This window comes from Bos grunniens, chromosome 16 (genome assembly GCF_055505025.1).
Source record: "Bos grunniens cultivar Pamir isolate PY7600 chromosome 16, Bosgru_T2T1.0, whole genome shotgun sequence".
NCBI lineage: Eukaryota > Metazoa > Chordata > Mammalia > Artiodactyla > Bovidae > Bos > Bos grunniens.
This window is the reverse complement of record NC_141180.1, coordinates 37,400,162-37,416,681: the sequence shown is the minus strand read 5'-3', so window position 1 is coordinate 37,416,681 and position 16,520 is coordinate 37,400,162. Positions and strand designations below refer to the sequence as shown.

General features: G+C 53.3%; 1 protein-coding gene across 8 annotated transcripts in view; it reads left to right on the top strand.

Annotated features, from left to right (window-relative positions):
* CTNNBIP1 (catenin beta interacting protein 1) overlaps positions 1–16,520 on the top strand; it is a 47,178-nt gene that overhangs the window by 18,232 nt on the left and 12,426 nt on the right. Inside the window, exons 1-6 of one of the 8 annotated variants that reach the window (XM_086344406.1) lie at positions 895–1,036; positions 5,683–5,767; positions 10,966–11,084; positions 11,672–11,762; positions 11,934–12,036; positions 14,797–15,186. In XM_086344406.1, the coding sequence (XP_086200532.1) occupies positions 10,989–11,084; positions 11,672–11,762; positions 11,934–12,036; positions 14,797–15,001 (495 nt within the window). In that variant the 5' untranslated portion in view covers positions 895–1,036; positions 5,683–5,767; positions 10,966–10,988 and the 3' untranslated portion in view covers positions 15,002–15,186. Of the gene's footprint in view, positions 1–894; positions 1,037–5,682; positions 5,768–10,154; positions 10,327–10,965; positions 11,085–11,671; positions 11,781–11,933; positions 12,037–14,796; positions 15,187–16,520 lie in introns of those variants that run through there. The other 7 variants (XM_086344405.1, XM_086344407.1, XM_086344408.1 and 4 more) reach the window with 7 other exon arrangements.

Here is a 16,520-nt window from a genome sequence, read left to right as displayed (position 1 = left end):
CTCTGTCCACCTGCTTGTGTGCTGGAAAGCAGTGTAGCAGAGGGATCGGGGCTTGGACGGTCTGGGTTCGAATCCTGCCCCACAATAGACTAAGGCCTACTAGCTGGGTGAGAAGAGACTTGGATCCTTATTTGTATAATAAAACCTCATAGGGATGTTTGACATGAAGGGTTCAGAACATGCTCGGCCAACAGTGAGTCAGAATGTGCGTCAGCTGTTCCTTTCAAGCAGTGTTCTCACCTGGGGGGCATTGGCTACCCCTGGGAACACAGGGCAAAGTCTGGAGACACTCTGGGTTGTCACAGCCGAGGGGCAGGTGCTTTGGGTGGACAGAGCACAGGATGCTGCTAAATTCTCTGCCACGTGCAGGTCAGGCCCACAGTGAAGAATTATCTAGTCCGGTGTTGGCAGTGCTGAGTTGAGAAACCAAGGATTCTGGGCAGCATGTGGAGCACGGAAGGAGGTCTTACCTCCCCTATCCCCCCAATTTATCCTTCCTGTGATCAGTTCCCTCCCGCTCCTCCCCTGGCTCTCATCCCTCCTGGACCGAAGCCCCAGTCCAGCTTCGGTCCAGCTTCCCTGAGCTTCCCTCAGCTTACCCCCTCACCCAACTACCCCACACTCCTGTTCCCCTCCTCCAGCTCAGTTTCCTTACCATAGCACCCACCTTCTTCCTCTGTACTAGGTTATTTACACATTGATTGCTTTCTATTTTGTTTTGTCTGTTCTCCCCCGTCCCTAGATGTACATGGGGACTTGTGACTGTGTTTGCCCTGCTGTATGGTGGCTGAGATAGTAAAGAATCCGCCTGAGACAGTAAAGAATCGGCCTGAGACAGTAAAGAATGCGGGAGACCTGAGTTCAATCCCTGGGTTGGGAAGACTCCCTGGAGGAGGGCAGGGCAACCCACTCCAGTATTCTTGCCTGGAGAATCCCCACGGACAGAGGAGCCTGGTGGGCTACAGTCCATGGGATCACAAAGAGTCGGACATGACTGAGTGACTAAGCACAGCACAGCACAACATCCCAGGACCCAGTAAGTGCTCAGTATGTTTGTTGATTGTTTGAATGAATGAATGAAGGCCACTTGACTGGCCAGGATGTCAGTTCTTTGCGGTTACTCATGTCATTCCTTCTTCCCAGAGTGCCACCCACCCCCTACCCCATCCAGTACAGTGTCTCCCAGCAGTGCCCTGGATGTTTCCCAGATCTGGTCAGTTCCCACATTCTGACTCTGTCTCCAGAACACCTTGGGGATGTGCACGGTGGTACCAACTTCCTCTGAAGGGTGAGTCTGCTGTGCTTCCAGAGCTTCTCCGTGAACCCTGGAGCCCAGCCCTGGCTGCTCAGCCTGTCCTCAGGACCGTCGACAGCAGACTGGAAGCTGGCACGTCAGGCCTCCCCACATCCCGTCTTGCAGCCGCCCCAGGCTCTGATGCTGCCACTGGCCCACAGTTCCACCTGCCAAAGTGTCCCGGGTCCTCCCATCCTCATGCCACAGCTTGAGGCCCAGCCCTCACCTGGCCTATCAGGGATTCCCCCCCCCCCCCGCTCCCCCGAGCCCCATCCCGTCTTCCCTCTGCACCTTGGCCACAGGGGTCTCAGACTTACCTGACTCCCCTGCTTGAACCTCTCCTCCCCGCTCAGGTATGGTCCAGCACCCCCAAGCCCCTTCACTTGCCTCCCAGACCTCAGCCAAATCTTTTTCCTCAGTTTTCCCAAAGACCTAGCCCCTTCCTATTTCAAGACCTTTACTTGTGTGTGTCTGTGTGTCGGGGGGTGTGACTCATACATATACAAGACAACACATCTCACCCTCAGTAATAGCTCAGAAGTCACCCGCGAGGGGTGCCTGCCCCCAGGGCAAGGTCAGATATCCAGCTGCATGTCCTTGCACTCCCCACGCCACTCCCCCTTTATTTATCAAGAGTGTCTGCGAGCTGTGTTTACCTGGGTGTGACTTGATTCATGCCTGTCTACCCTGCTCACTAGACACCATCATCACAAACAATCACATGCTCACCTGTGTATCCTCAATGCCCAACCCAGGGAGCCTGGCATATAATAAACAGATGCTCAGTAATTGTTTGTTCAAAGAATGTCAGTTCCCCGTGCCTGCAGTGCCCTTCCCCATCTTCTCTACCAGCAAATCCCTATCCATCCTTCAAGACACAGCTTCAGGGTCTTCCGCTGGGAGCTGGTCCCTCCCCTTTGTGTTGTCACTGAGATTTGCACATCCCTTTACTCCGCCACTTACTACACTAGATTAAGGCCTGGGTTTTTTCCTCTCACCTCTGAGCTGCTCAGTGGGAGGTGCTGGGCATGGCACCTTACATGCAGCTGGCACTTTTCAAAGTGTTCTAACCTGACCTATCTTTTTGGTTCATTGTTACCTATGATTTTTGTTGTTTTATTTGACTTGTGCAGAGTGGTTTCCTCAGCCATTCAGGTACCTTCTGGAAGGCAGGCTTAGTGTCCTCTCTATCTCCTGCTCCCTCACCTGACACGAGGCTGTGGACACCTAGAGAGGTTTTACTTTAGTAAATCCTTCTGGAGTCCACATCATGTCTACTTAAGGTTACGGGGCCCTCGGCAGTTTGAGAGCACTTGACATACTCTCCCTCATTGTGGACCAGCTAGATAGTTTGTGGGGCTTGGTGGAGGGCCCCTTGTTTAGAAAAATATTCAGGATTTCAAGATGTCGACAGGAGAGCATTAAACCAGGAATGGGGCCCTTGTGAGTGCCCAGCCCTTTCCTGGTGCCTGGCCTCTCACTAATGAAGCCAGCCCCAATCTCCTTGCCTCCACCAAGGGAAGACATGGCAGAGATCCTGATTTCCTCTTCAGTCATTTCAGTTCAGTTCAGTCGCTCAGTCATGTCCGACTCTTTGCAACCCCATGAATTGCAGCATGCCAGGCCTCCCTGTCCATCACCAGCTCCTAGGGTTCACTCAGACTCACGTCCATCGAGTCGGTGATGCCATCCAGCCATCTCATCCTCTGTCGTCCCCTTCTCCTCCTGCCCCCAATCCCTCCCAGCATCAGTCTTTTCCAATGAGTCAACTCTTCACACGAGGTGGCCAAAGTATTGGAGTTTCAGCTTTAGCATCAGTCCTTCCAAAGAACACCCAGGATTGATCTCCTTTAGAATGGACTGGTTGGATCTCCTTGCAGTCCAAGGGACTCTCAAGAGTCTTCTCCAACACCACAGTTCAAAAGCATCAATTCTTCGGCGCTCAGCTTTCTTCACAGTCCAACTCTCACATCCATACATGATTACTGGAAAAACCATAGCCTTGACTAGATGGACCTTTGTTGGCAAAGTAATGTCTCTGCTTCTTAATATGCTATTTAGGTTGGTCATAACTTTCCTTCCAAGGAGTAAGCGTCTTTTAATTTCATGGCTGCAATCACCATCTGCAGTGATTTTGGAGCCCAAAAAAATAAAGTCTGACACTGTTTCCACTGTTTCCCCATCTATTTCCCATGAAGTGATGGGACCGGATGCCATGATCTTTGTTTTCTGAATGTTGAGCTTTAAGCCAACTTTTTCACTCTCTTCTTTTCACTTTCATCAAGAGGCTTTTTAGTTCCTCTTCACTTTCTGCCATAAGGGTGGTGTCATCTGCATATCTGCGGTTATTGATATTTCTCCCAGCAATCTTGATTCCAGCTTGTGCTTCTTCCAGCCCAGTGTTTCTCATGATGTACTCTGCATAGAAGTTAAATAAGCAGGGTGACAGTATACAGCCTTGATGTACTCCTTTTCCTATTTGGAACCAGTCTGTTGTTCCATGTCCACTTTTAACTATTGCTTCCTGACCTGCATATAGGTTTCTCAAGAGGTAGGTCAAGTGGTCTGGTATTCCCATCTCTTTCAGAATTTTCCACAGTTTATTGTGATCCACACAGTCAAAGGCTTTGGCATAGTCAATAAAGCAGAAATAGATATTTTTTCTGGAACTCTTTTGCTTTTTTGATAATCCAGCAGATGTTGGCAATTTGATCTCTGGTTCCTCTGCCTTTTCTAAAACCAGCTTGAATATCTAGAAGTTCACGGTTCACTTGACCAGTGGCAAAATGCAGGGCCCAGAAGGCAGTGACTGACCTCAGGTTGCATGGTTGACCAGGGACAGAACTGAACTGGAAACAGAGTCCAGCTCCATGGCATGCTCACTGTTTCTGCTGGCTCTGGGGTCCTGGGAGCTTTGAGCCTCGGTTTCCTCCTCTGTGAACTGGGGACGTTGACCTGATCATCAGGTGGCAAATGGGTCAGCCAATGTGGGTCCCTGCACAGTCCCACCAGGAGCCCCTGCATCCCTCAGACGCCCGCTCCTTCAAGTCACGAATCCTAGGTTCCTCTCTGCACATGGACAGTCTGACCCTGGTAGACAGTAGGGGGCTAATTGGCTGTTGTGATAGCTGGAGGAATTAAAGCCCCTCAGAAGTGGAAGAAGGTTGTCTCTTTTCATCTCCTTTTGAAAGAATGTGGGGACTTGGGTAGACATTTCTCCAGGGAGCCTTGGTATTTCAGAACTTTGATGTCTAGAGCAATAAAAGAGCAATTAATTCCTATAAATGTCTTTCCCGAACGGTAGGCTGAGGGTGGAAGAGGTGGCAGTGGCAGATGACTGCTCTTCCCTTCCCAGGGCCATCTGCACTGCTTGAAGGGCTCTGCAGACCAGAGACCCAGGGTCAAAGCAGCGCCTACCTATAGCGGAGGCTTCTGAAATCTCACTTTCTCTTGTAATCACGTATTCCTCAGCCTCTTGGGTAGGTGAGTAGCTTTCTTCGCAGGGATAGCTGAAGACAGATGGGTTGCAGAGCTCCCCCTAGCCCCTTAGAATAGGTTTCTCAATTATCCAGAGACATCTGTCCTTACTGTGGGCTGAAAGCCTGAAGTCCAGGTGGAAGCCCACACATCTCAGTGAAGAGGGCACAGGCAGGCAAGACTTGGGTGCCCCTGCCGACTTCACCCTGTGCCTCTGCCCGCTGTCCGCAGCCTTGCTCCTGCCCGGTTAACCTGCAAAGGACCCAGACCATGAGGTTGTATGTGGGAGGCAGAAGAAGAAAAGAGAGTGTTCTCTGATTCCTGGAAAAGGTGTGTTTAGGGCCAGCAGACATGAGGCCAGGCTAACAGGCTGTAAATTATCTGTAGCTGTAGAGTATGCGTGTGCATATCTGTTTCTCTGTGTGTGCGAGAAGGGGAGAGAGAACTTATTTTTCCATATACAACTGTAAGTATTCCCCAAGCACAGAAACCCCATGTATGTCTGAGCACAAAATGGGTGGGACGCCAAGGTACCTGAGCCTGGCTGGTCGCGTTGTCGGGTGGGTGGGACACCTTCTTGGGCAGGTACTTGCCCCTCAGCTGGCAGGAGTGATTCACTCAGGTCCTCGCCGTCTCCCAGCACGGCTCCCAGTCGGCCAGTGACTAACCCCAGGGGAGAAGGGTGTGTGGTGACCTGCTTTGGCCGGAAATGACAGGAGTGCATAGCTGCAGTCAGCACCTTGTCCCAGGGGTGCTGGTGCAAGTTCCTGGGCTGGCCAGACACACAGGTATTTCTGGACCGCCGCATAGGGCCCATTGCCATGAGCTTCCCGCCAGCCAGCCTGGATCCCTCAGCACGGGGTGTGGACTCCTTCAGCCCCTCCCATGACCCGTTTTCTGTGTTTCCACAGGGCGGCATCTTCCTATTTCTCCCCGGCCACAGCCCACCTGTCACAGTTGAGCATCTGGTTGCCTCAAGTTGATTTCCAGAAGCAGGTAAGAACTCCAGGGGCAGGACATCTGGTAACCTGGCCATAGATCAGTGCTGGGGAGGGTCCTGCCTTGGGTACCGGCTCCTGGGCTGACCGTGAAGTAGGCACATCTCGTGTCCTTTCTTCATCGTCCCTAATGATGCTCATGGCTTCAGCTGGGTGGGCTCTTAACGGTGTGCTTTGTGCTTTTGTTGATGTCTTTTAGGCTGTTAAGATATGTGTAGTCTGAATTAATATTTTATATAAGCTCCATGAAGCACACCATTATATGGTGTTATATTTTCATGCAACGTAGATACTGTACAGTTGTTAAGAATAAATTTTGAAACATGAGCATGTAAAATATAGCAGAGTTTTTTTTAATGGACAAAACAAAAGGCAAGTGTCGGGATCCATGGGGCAGAGGTAGCTTGTGTATCTACAGGCCCCTACTGCTGTCTGGCCCAGCCTGCGGTTACTCAGAGTTTATAATACAAGCAGGTGCTAGACCACCCTGGGTATAAATGTATATTCCAGTTTATGTAAGTGTGGGTGTTAAACAGCATCAGCTTCAGGTTTATCAGTAAAAATCAGGGCAGGGGACTGTGTTTGTCATGGGGAAGCCAGCTTTCAGAGCCACTAATCAATTGGGTCTGACGGCCGCACATCCCCTTCCCTGGGTCTTTCCTGCACTGCCTCCTGAGTCTCCCACTCTGAGGGCAGCCACTTCCGAGCTGGGGCTCACGTGCACAGAGTGGGTCCTTCTAGTCTCTGGGCAGGAGCGTGGTATCTCACAGATGACCTCCATGGCTCTGAGAAGCAGCGCCTCCTCCCAGACCGTGACCCACTTTTGTCACTTGGTTTGGTGGGGAGGGAGATGTAATTGCTTTACACTGTCATATTAGTTTCTGCTATACAATGAAGTGACTCCTTCCCAGTGGTTGGGAACCCCTTCCTCACTGTCTTTCACCCACCAGTCTTCCTTCAGCAGAGATGAGGGCTCAGAACCAACAGCAGTGTGTGTATGACATGTTTAGGGGGCTTGTGGACATGTCTGCATGTTTCAGTGAATCTACAGACCGCAGTTTCTCTGAATTGTGTGTGTTCCAAGCAGATACGATTTTCTGGAACCACGCCCACTTTCCCCATGACCCCTGACATCAATGGCATGTCATCCACTCAGCCACAACCTCTCCCCTCGCCTCGCCTTTTGTTTGGGTACTTGACAGCTGCCCGTATCTATCTATTTTCTGTTTTTTGGCCTTTCTCTGGTGAGCCTCCAGAATATTCTGTCTTCAGAGAGGGAGCAGGTCTCCCTCTCTGGGCAGTTAACACGCAAGGATTTTCTTAGTATGTGGGACAGATGCACCCCCATCTCAAGTGGTGGGATGTTTCCGGCATCACCCAGAGAACACAATTGAGAAGCGGGTCTCTCAGCTGAGGGCTGAATAAATGATTAATGTGTCCAAATTCACTGTAGTTTGGGCTTATGTCATTTAAACATGCTTCAACGGAGACCAGTTCTTGATCCCTGCAGGGGAAAGTAAGAATTCTCTAGTGAAGTTAATCTGATGTCTGTCAAAATTGTGATGAAAACTTAATAGCATGTTCACTTGGATAGGTGCCAAACCCAAACACTCTTTAATGAACTCATAGCATAGCAGCAACTGAAAGGTCGGTGTTGTTTGGGTTAATTGTGATTTATTCTCTTCAGTTTTCTCCCGAACATTGGCGCCCTGGATGCAGATTCTGCTTAGGACGAGATTGTAAATCAGTCCTGATGTTCCCGTACATCAGGATTGGAGTGTGGAGGGCAGGAAGGTGTGCTTATGCAACCGTCTGCCCTGATCCAGCCCTGGGTGTTCTCTCTGTCAGGCAGCAGCACAGGGTCAGCTCTAGCTAGAGCTCAAAGAATCCCAGAAGACCACAGTTTTCAGGAATGGCAGGAGTCTTCCCCAAGGAAAGACAGTTTAAGAACCAGTCTCTGCCAGGGAAGCATCACGGGGGCATGACCCGGCCCCAAAGACCCATTCAGGTACCAAGGACACCCCAGGCCCAGGGCTGGGTGTGTAAGGCCCCCTGGTAATCACAGCGCGAGTGTGTGGCAGGGGATCCTTGAGGGTAGTGAGTGTGGGGGGTAATGAGTGTGGGGGTGGTGATTGTAAGAGGATTGGGCAGTGAGTACAGAACATCAGGGGTAGGGTTATTGGGAGGAGCAAGATTCTGTGAAATAGACCCAATATAAAATGGTTTCCCAGGTGGCTCAGCACTAAAGAATCTGCCTGCCAATGCAGGAGACTCTGGTTCCATTCCTTGGTTGGAGAAGATCCCCTGAAGAGGGGAATGGCAACCCACTTCAGTATTCTTGCCTGGAGAATTTCATGGACAGCAGAACCTGGCGAGCTACAGTCCATGGGATCTCAAGAGCTGGACAGGACTTAGCAACTAAACAGCAGCAATAACAAAATGATTTTGCACACGTTTACACACACACACTGTCCTGTTGGTTCCGAGCTCTCACACCTCTGCTGGAGGAAGCCTGGCTGGTCAGGAAAGAACAGTGAGGAAGGGACTCTCGACCTTTGTGAAGCCAGCATCCCAAGGTCCTGGGATGCTAAGCAAAACAGAGAAGTGTCCTTAGCTGGATGGAGCTTGCCCCTGAACAGGGGGACAGAGCTTGCTCTGGGGGGACTGAGGGTGGTCTGTGACAGCAGGAGGTCACAGGGTTCAAGCCATCGCTAGGGTGGTTTGAACCAGAAGGGCCTTTGGGGGCTTATGTTGGGGATTGGGAGCGGACAGCACTGGAGCTCTGGTTCTTTTGTGGGTGGCGACACCTAGTGGCCATTCCCTTGTCTTCCACAAGAAGACAGCCAACGGACTATCAGCCCTTGGACACAGAACAGAATCAGAAGGCTTTTATCCCCGGAAGCCCTCACTCCCAGTTCGGAGGCTTCATGGAGCATTTCAGTGTCCTTGGAGAACATGACAGCCCAAAGCAGACAAGTTACTCAGGAACGGGAGTCTTTGGGAAAGCTGAGTTTGGTTATGGAGACTGGATTAGAGATTTGTATTCGACCCTAGGAAGATTGAAGGCAAAAGGAGAAAGGGGCAGCAGAGGATGAGATGGTTGAATGGTATCACCCACTTGATGGACGTGAATCTGAGCTAACTCCAGGAGATAGTGAAGGACAGGGGAGCCTGGTGTACTGCAATCCATGGGGTTGCAAAGAGTTGGACATGACTTAGCGACTGAACAACAACAAATTTGACTCTTAAGTGATGTGGATATTGTTGCATGGGGTGGAGGAGGGAGCCCAGAGACCAGACCTCACAGGCTGTCTGGACTGTCCCTTCAGCCACCCGGGCTCGGGCTGTGGGAGGAATGGGTGAGTGAAACACCTGGCCCCAGCCCCCCAGCGAGTGCAGAGACACAGTCATCGAGCACCCAGCAGGTGGCCTCAGGAAGCAGGATGACGGGGCAGCTGGACAGGAGGGCCTGGGCAGGGGTGCACCACCTGCTTGGATCACAGTCAAGAAAGGCTCCCCCACAAGCCCTCTAAGCGAGGCCTGGAGAACCCAGGGCAGAGGCTGGTGGGGGAGGAGCCTCGAGGCAGGTCCTGGACACAGGCAGGGAGACAGGGAAGGGGAGGGCAGCAGGGGGAGGAGTGGGAACAAGGAGGCAGGGCCGGCCTGCGGGGTCCCAGCAAGGACATGAAATGTATCCTGAGGTAGGCTGAAGTGAGGAGAAATGTCATCTGTTCTGGTTTGTTAAAATGATCATTCTGGCTACTTTTGTGGGGTTAGGGAGTGGAAGGAGGTGCGAACGCGTCAGCAGGTGGAGGAGCAATCCCCCATAACCAAGCCGCCCCGCTCAGCTATGCTGGGAAGTTAGGACTGTCCCTGCGCTGTGCACCTGGCCCGGGGGACGCCCCGGTGGATGGCCAGCTGCCTCTCATTCAGGGTCCTTCTGGAGGCAGCTCACCCCTCCTTCCCCATTACCAGTTGTGAATCGGGCCCTTTTCTGAGCCTGGAGGTGGCAGGGGGCCACACAATGGAAGAGGAACGTGGATTTTGGTGGTGGAAGGAAGGTCCCGTAAGGCACTGCATCGAGCGCAAGGCTGCCGCGAACACATTTTGCATTTTGCCCTGTTGTACGGGCTTCAGGGCAGGAGCCCCTGTTAGCTTTGACAGGCGCCTCCAGGGAGGCTACTGCCCAGGGCTCTGGTGCATTTCTGAGCCCGCCTTTCACCGGGGAGAACCAGCCTTTCCTGGGCTCGCTGGCCCCTGAGGGATGGACGGTGTGAGGAGTGTCCTTGGCCCCAACCCATCTCCCTTGGTCCTGTGAGCGCAGCTCCTTGGCACCAGGGCCGCCGAGGCTCCACCCCCACCAGCTGCTGCGTTATTTCTGACTCATCCAGGAGTTACAAGTGTGTAACCCAAACCCCTCCACGCCCGGCTTCCTCCCCACTGGCTCCTCCTGGAGGGAGGAAACCCCGGGACTTCTCTCCCGGGACCTCGCCGCTGCAGGTCGGGTCTCCACCGCACCTGGACGTACTGCCACCCGCAGGAGCCACCCTGTGACAGGTGGGTGGGCTGGCGAGAGCAGCAGCCGCAAGCCCCGGGCGGGTGTCTGTGCCTGCAGCGCCAAGCTCGCCGTCCCTATCGAGGGATTCCTTGGAGCCCAGCCCGGGAGCCGGCCTCTCGAACGTCAGGGACTTGTGCAGAGGGAGCTGTCTTGGTGTCTGGGGGCTGGGTACTGATCCCACGGCTTCTCCAGCTTCAGGCCCCAGTCAGCTGCCTTGATCGCGTCACGTTGCTCCTCATGGAAGCTGCCTGCTTTGAGAGCCAGGGACACTTGGGGTTTTGTGCAGCACATCCCCTGGGCTCTTCGTAGCAGGAGCCTGGATGAGGGGGCAACTGGAAGGTGACGCTGGCCAGGAGTCTGGGTCAGCTTAGCCCCCGGGGGCCCAGCAGCTCCACACATAGAAGGGACTGGCCACCAGCGCCTGCTGCGAGGAGTGGTGGGGTTCGGCAGGGGGGTAGCTGCTTGGGCTGGCTGTTGGGCCAGCAGGTGTGAGGGAGGGACCGGCAACTCGCCTCCATGCCAGGCTCTCAGAAACGAGCCCCTGAGGCATCGTGGGCTGCCTGACACCTCCTGCCTGTGTGCGGGTCTGTGTCGTCCTGACACTGTCCCCCGCCCCCATGCTTCTCCTCACTCCGCAGCAGTCCCCAGAGCTGGCCAGGGGATGAACCGCGAGGGGGCCCCCGGGAAGAGTCCGGAGGAGATGTACATTCAGCAGAAGGTCCGAGTGCTGCTCATGCTGAGGAAGATGGGCTCCAACGTGAGTGCCTGCAGGATGTCAGGCAGCAGGGCCCCTGGGGAGGGTGCCTGACGCAGGCAGCCAGAAGGCCACAGCCACCCTCCGTAGCCATGGTCTGGGGAGGGGGTTGCGGGGGCTCTGGTTAGGCTGTGGCCAATTCAGGCTCCTGGGCACAAACACCAGCATGTCCAGTCCTGCCGGCCCTGCAGGGCAGTCTTCCTACCCACTGTGCCAAGCTTGGGCCAGGCGGGTGAGGTTTTCTAAAGGCCCTGACCTTCCTTTCCTCCCCTCTCCCAAGAGCCTTCTTTTCCAGGGGGGCAGGACATCGCCCGAGAGGGCAGGGGGGCTCTCTGAGCCTGGCCTGCCCTAACCTGGAATCCCTGTTCCAGATCTAATTCCAGTGGCAAGCCTTGTGGGTCCCATGGTCCAAGCTTCAGGGGTGGGAGCAGAGGGGTCAGAATCTCACCCTGGGATGGAAAGGTCACATCTCAAGAATAGAGGCCTGGGGAGTAGAGAAGGGGGCACCCCTTGGGGATGAAGCCAGTCTGAGCAGGTGCCTCCAGGGGCAGTTGTGAGCCCCCCCTCACCCAGCTCTCTCATCCTTGCAGCTGACGGCCAATGAGGAGGAGTTCCTTCGCACCTACGCGGGGGTGGTCAACAGCCAGCTCAGCCAGCTGCCCCAGCACTCCATCGACCAGGGTGAGTCCATCGACCAGGGTGAGTGAGGACCTGCGTGCCCTTTCCAGGAGCAGCAAGCAGTGGTTCCTTTAGAACACATAGCTCCAGCCCTTGCAGACGGGTGATCCCTGAGAGAGAGGGAGAGGTTCGGGGCAGACAAGGAGGGGCTGAAGCTCCATCCCACCCACACAGCTAACCCCGGATGGTGGCAGCCTCTAAGCGTGGAGTCTGGGGCACCTCCTTGGCCTCTGAGCTGGTCCCTTCTTCCCCAGGTGGGAGCCAAGGACCCAATCAGGTAATGGGCGGGGGGAATCCCTTTTGGGCCTGGCAGAGGAAGAAGTGGAGGTGTCTGGGGGCCCTGTAACTGCAGAGGCTCTTGTGGTTGCATGTCTTTAGCCTTTGCCTGACCCCTGTCCAACCTGTCCAGGACAAGAAAACCACCCTTGTGTGCAGCAGCCTGGCCTGGTCACAAGCTTTAAGGTGGCCGCTGTGTTCCTGGCTATGGCCCGGGGGGTGGCCCCAGTGGCCCTGCAGGTCTCTATGTGCCTGAGGGAGGTACTCTGTCTTGAGCGCCCTCAGCCAGTGGTAATGACAGTAGTGGGTAACACTGAGTGATTGTTGTCTAGCAGGCTCAGGCTGAGTGCTTGATACACGTCATTACATTTAACCTAAAGAGCTACCAGCTGTGTTACTTCTACTTAGCGGGCAAAGAGACTGTAGTTCAGAAGCAGTAAGCCACTGCAGCCAGTTCATGCTGCCAGTAACTGGGAGGGCCCAGAATGCAAACCTGCAGCTAGACTGCAGGGCTGGGTTCCACTCTGCCCTGGAGCCCAGGACCCTGCCCACCATTTTCATTCAGTCTTTTCCTTTTGTTCTTGTTACACTGGCTTGGAATTACTGGCTATTAAATCGTGCAGCCAGGAGCCTGTCTGGTGTAAGCAGGCTCCCAGGAGCTGGGCCCTGGTGGGCGTGTTTGCTGACCCCCAAGGCCAGGGAGGAGAGCCATTCTGGCACACAGGCCAGCTTTTCTTGAGGCTGCCCTTGTTCTCCTGGATGTCACAGGCAGGGCTCTGCCCTGGCACAGGGCCCGGTTCCCGAGCTCTGACGCTGGGTGTGACCCGGCCTGTGCACCCAGCTCAGCAGAAATGTACAGGGTGTTCCAGCGGCTCCAACAGCTCCCGGGTCGGCTGCTTGCCCCGGCCATACTCATGCCACAGCCTGTTCCACACCAGCTGCACTGTCAGCCACCGCTGGGAGAGGAGGAGATGAGGGGTGTGTCCCTGCCCCTGTCCTGGGATATCTCTTGTGGGAGAGGCCTTTTCTTTTCCAGGACTGATCTGGGTTTTAGCATGGGTCCCTCTCCCCTTCTTCTGAAACCTTCCTGCTTTCTTAGTTCCTGGGGCGTCACATTTTCTGCCAGCCTGGTCTTGGGCTAACCTGACTTTGAGCTCTGGTTCTAAGACCACCTCTAGAAGAATGCTCTTAATGGGAAAAATCAAAAGAAGCTGTAAAACTGTATGTCAGTGTAGAAAACACTACCACATGTACTCCCCTGCCCCCACCCATATCCACATACTCATGCATAGAACAGAAAAAGCAGAAAGAATATATAGCAGGTTGTTTATAGAAAATTTTGATAGAGGGTGGGACCATATAAGGCACCTTGAGTTTCTAAGTCAAACACTTTTTGCTAAAACTAATTTTTTAACATCGCACGTACCTTTTTTTTCTTTTGACATTAAGGGGAAGTTTTTTTTTTAGTCTCCAAACTTTTATTTTTGGTTTTCTAGTTTTCTTTCTTTTTCTTTTAAAAATTGAAGTATAGTTGATTTACAGTGTTGCATTATTTCCTCCTGTATAGCAAAGTGATTCAATTATGCACATATATGCATTCTTTTTTTAATATACTTTTCCATTATGGTTTATCACAGGATACTGAATATAGCTCTCTGCGCTAAAGAGTAGGACCTTGTTGTTTAAAGGGGAAGTTTTAAAAAGTACTTTTTATCTTGCTTGGCTAAACCAACAATTGAAAACAAACCCTGTTGAGTGATTTAAGGTAGTCACGGTGACCTCACCTGGCCTGAAACTGCTGAGCAGTCAGGAGTGAGCTGTGGGCGTGTGGCTGTGAATTTGTGGTGCTGGAATCTGCACCCTCCTGGGTTTGGGGCATCCACAGCCAGCCAGGCTGGCCTTGGGTACTTCTCTCTCCTGGGAACAGACTCCTGGGACTAAACCTGGAGCCGGGGAAGAATATCTGGGGAGACGGTTCTCTGCTGCTGGGGTGTCCTTCAGTCTGCCCCTCCTCCCACGGTCACCTCTGACCTGAACCACTGAGAAAACAGGCTGCAGAAGGGCCTGAAGGAGAATTCCCCGGGTGTGAGTTGGAAGGGGGGAGGGGTCAGCAGTGCCTGGAAGAGCTTCCGGAGCACACTGTATTTTCTTTGTCTCTTGCACTGTGGAGGTTCAAGCCTGAGAGCAAGACCCTACATTTCTGACCACGCCGTTGGGGACCTGGGGCTTGAATAACATTCTAGCCTGTCCACTTTCTTCATCGGCAGAGCCGCCCTCAGCTGATGCCACAGGGCCTGTTGCTCTCAGAGGCTCAGGCGCAGCCCAAGTGGCAAAAGCCCAAGATCATTGCTTCCATTGCTCAGGATGCCAGCACGAAAAGCCCAGAAAGGCCTAGGAGCATTTGGGCTGGTGGGCATGGTGGTCCCGGAGAAGCCTGGTGTGCGTGCCTCCTGCCACTAGATGGCACTGTCTCTCAGCAGATGCCCTTGTTCTGCTCCTGGGAGTCCTTGCAGCTCTTACCTCTGCTGTACCCGCTGCCCTCCGTAGGGGGCCTGGGCCGCCCCATCACCGGTCAGCGCATGGCAGTTGGTCCTAGGGTCCTGCCCACCACCTTAGACCTGCCCATGCGTCTCCTCTGGGGCTGGAGGGGTCTGGTATCAGGAGCACTGCTTGCCCTCCCCAGATCCAGGGAGGAGAGCAGGCTGGGCATTGCTTACCTGGGCATTGCTCCCCCGACCCCCACATCCCGTCCTTCCCTCAGTGAACGTGTCTTCAGTACCTCCTGGGTGCAGACAGCTGCTGGAGACCTTAGTGCTTGGGCCTGCACCTTACGGCCTCATCGACTGGTTCCAGCAGAGGGTGCCAGTTGCCCCCACTACCCTGTACTGAAGCAGAGATGGACCTGCCTGGCCTCTGCTAATCTGAGACCACCCTTGAAGACTCTCAGTGGCTTCCTACTGCCTTGAGGATACAATCCAAACCCCTTAGCCATGATGTGTGGGACCCCCTGCCCCCACTACCTCCCCTGCCCTCGCCCCCCCGACCTACCTCTCCTGCCCTCGCCCCCCTCCACCTACCTCCCTCACCTCCACCCCAGATACCAGGACCTCATACTCCATAAACAGCCACACTGAGTGGCTTTCTGCTCCCATCTCAAGCCTTGTGCATTCATGCCTTCCTGTCCCTGCATGTGCCTCTCGACGGCCAGGAGCCCAGTGCTGACGCGCCCCCTCCCCTGCTCCCCTCAGGCTGGGCAGGCCCTCCTGTGGTGTCCACCGCACACGTGCACTCAGCTGTGCTGCTCCACACGCTGTTTCCTGGTCCATCTCTGGACCAACTCTGAGCTCCTGTGGCTTCCCTCTTCGCATTTGTGGGGCTTGGCCCCCTAGGCCCCCAGCATGTTCTTGGGTGAATGAATAGACTGGGCTCTGGGTCTGGAAGCTCAGAGTCCCCAGAAAGGCAGAAATGTGAAGCACTGTCTCCTGGTCCCCATGGTGGCCGAGCAGACCCAACAGCTGAGTTTGAACCAAAGGACTGAGTTTGAACCAAAGGCAACCAGTGCTTCTCTGGGAAGATCACTTTGCTGAGAAGGCCCAGCTGTAGGCTTGGGGACAGAGAACTGTAGCTTCCAAAAGCAGGCTCAACAGAATGCTGAGTTCATTCCTTTCTTGTTGTTAGTGCTGTTCAATCTGTACCATATATTGATAATTTTTCCTGGCTATGAAAGAATGCATAATCATCATTGAAAGTGGTTTTGGGAAAGATAGAAACAGCACAAGCGCCTAAAGGATTGACTGCAAATAGCTGAACCCCATTACCTTGCGTTAGTTAACCAGCAGGCTTTTTTTTAAAATATGCATGAATTTCCATTACAAAGTTGTAATGGATTTCTATACAATGTAAACATTATAATATCCATTTTAGCTCCCATTTTTTACTTAGGATAATTTTGTTGTTTAGTCACTAAGTCATGTTTGACTCTTTTGCAACCCCCTGGACTGTAGCCTGCCAGGCTTCTCTGTCCATGAAATTCTCCAGGCAAGAATACTGGAGTGTGTGGCCATTTCCTTCTCCAGGGCATCTTCCTGACCCAGGGATCGAACCCATGATTCCTGATGGCAGGCAGATTGTTTACCATCAAGCCACCTGGGAAGCCCTACGAGAATTTTACCATGTCCTTGATTTTCAAGAAAGCAATTCAGCAATCACATGATATGTAGCCATGTGGCTGTGCCATCATTTTTTGACTGATCCTTTACTGTTGGACATGTGATTCTCATCTTTGCTATTAATTATAATTAATTTAATTTCTTGAGCTCCTACTGTGTGTCAGGTTCTGTGTCAAGTAGCACATACAGTTATCCCAGGGAATCCTACCAACAGGGCTGTGAGGCAGGGGTGATCACAGCTCCACTTTCCTAATGAAAAAACAGACCCTGAGATGTTAAGTGAGGTGCTCAAGGCCATAGAATCAGTTGTGTGGTT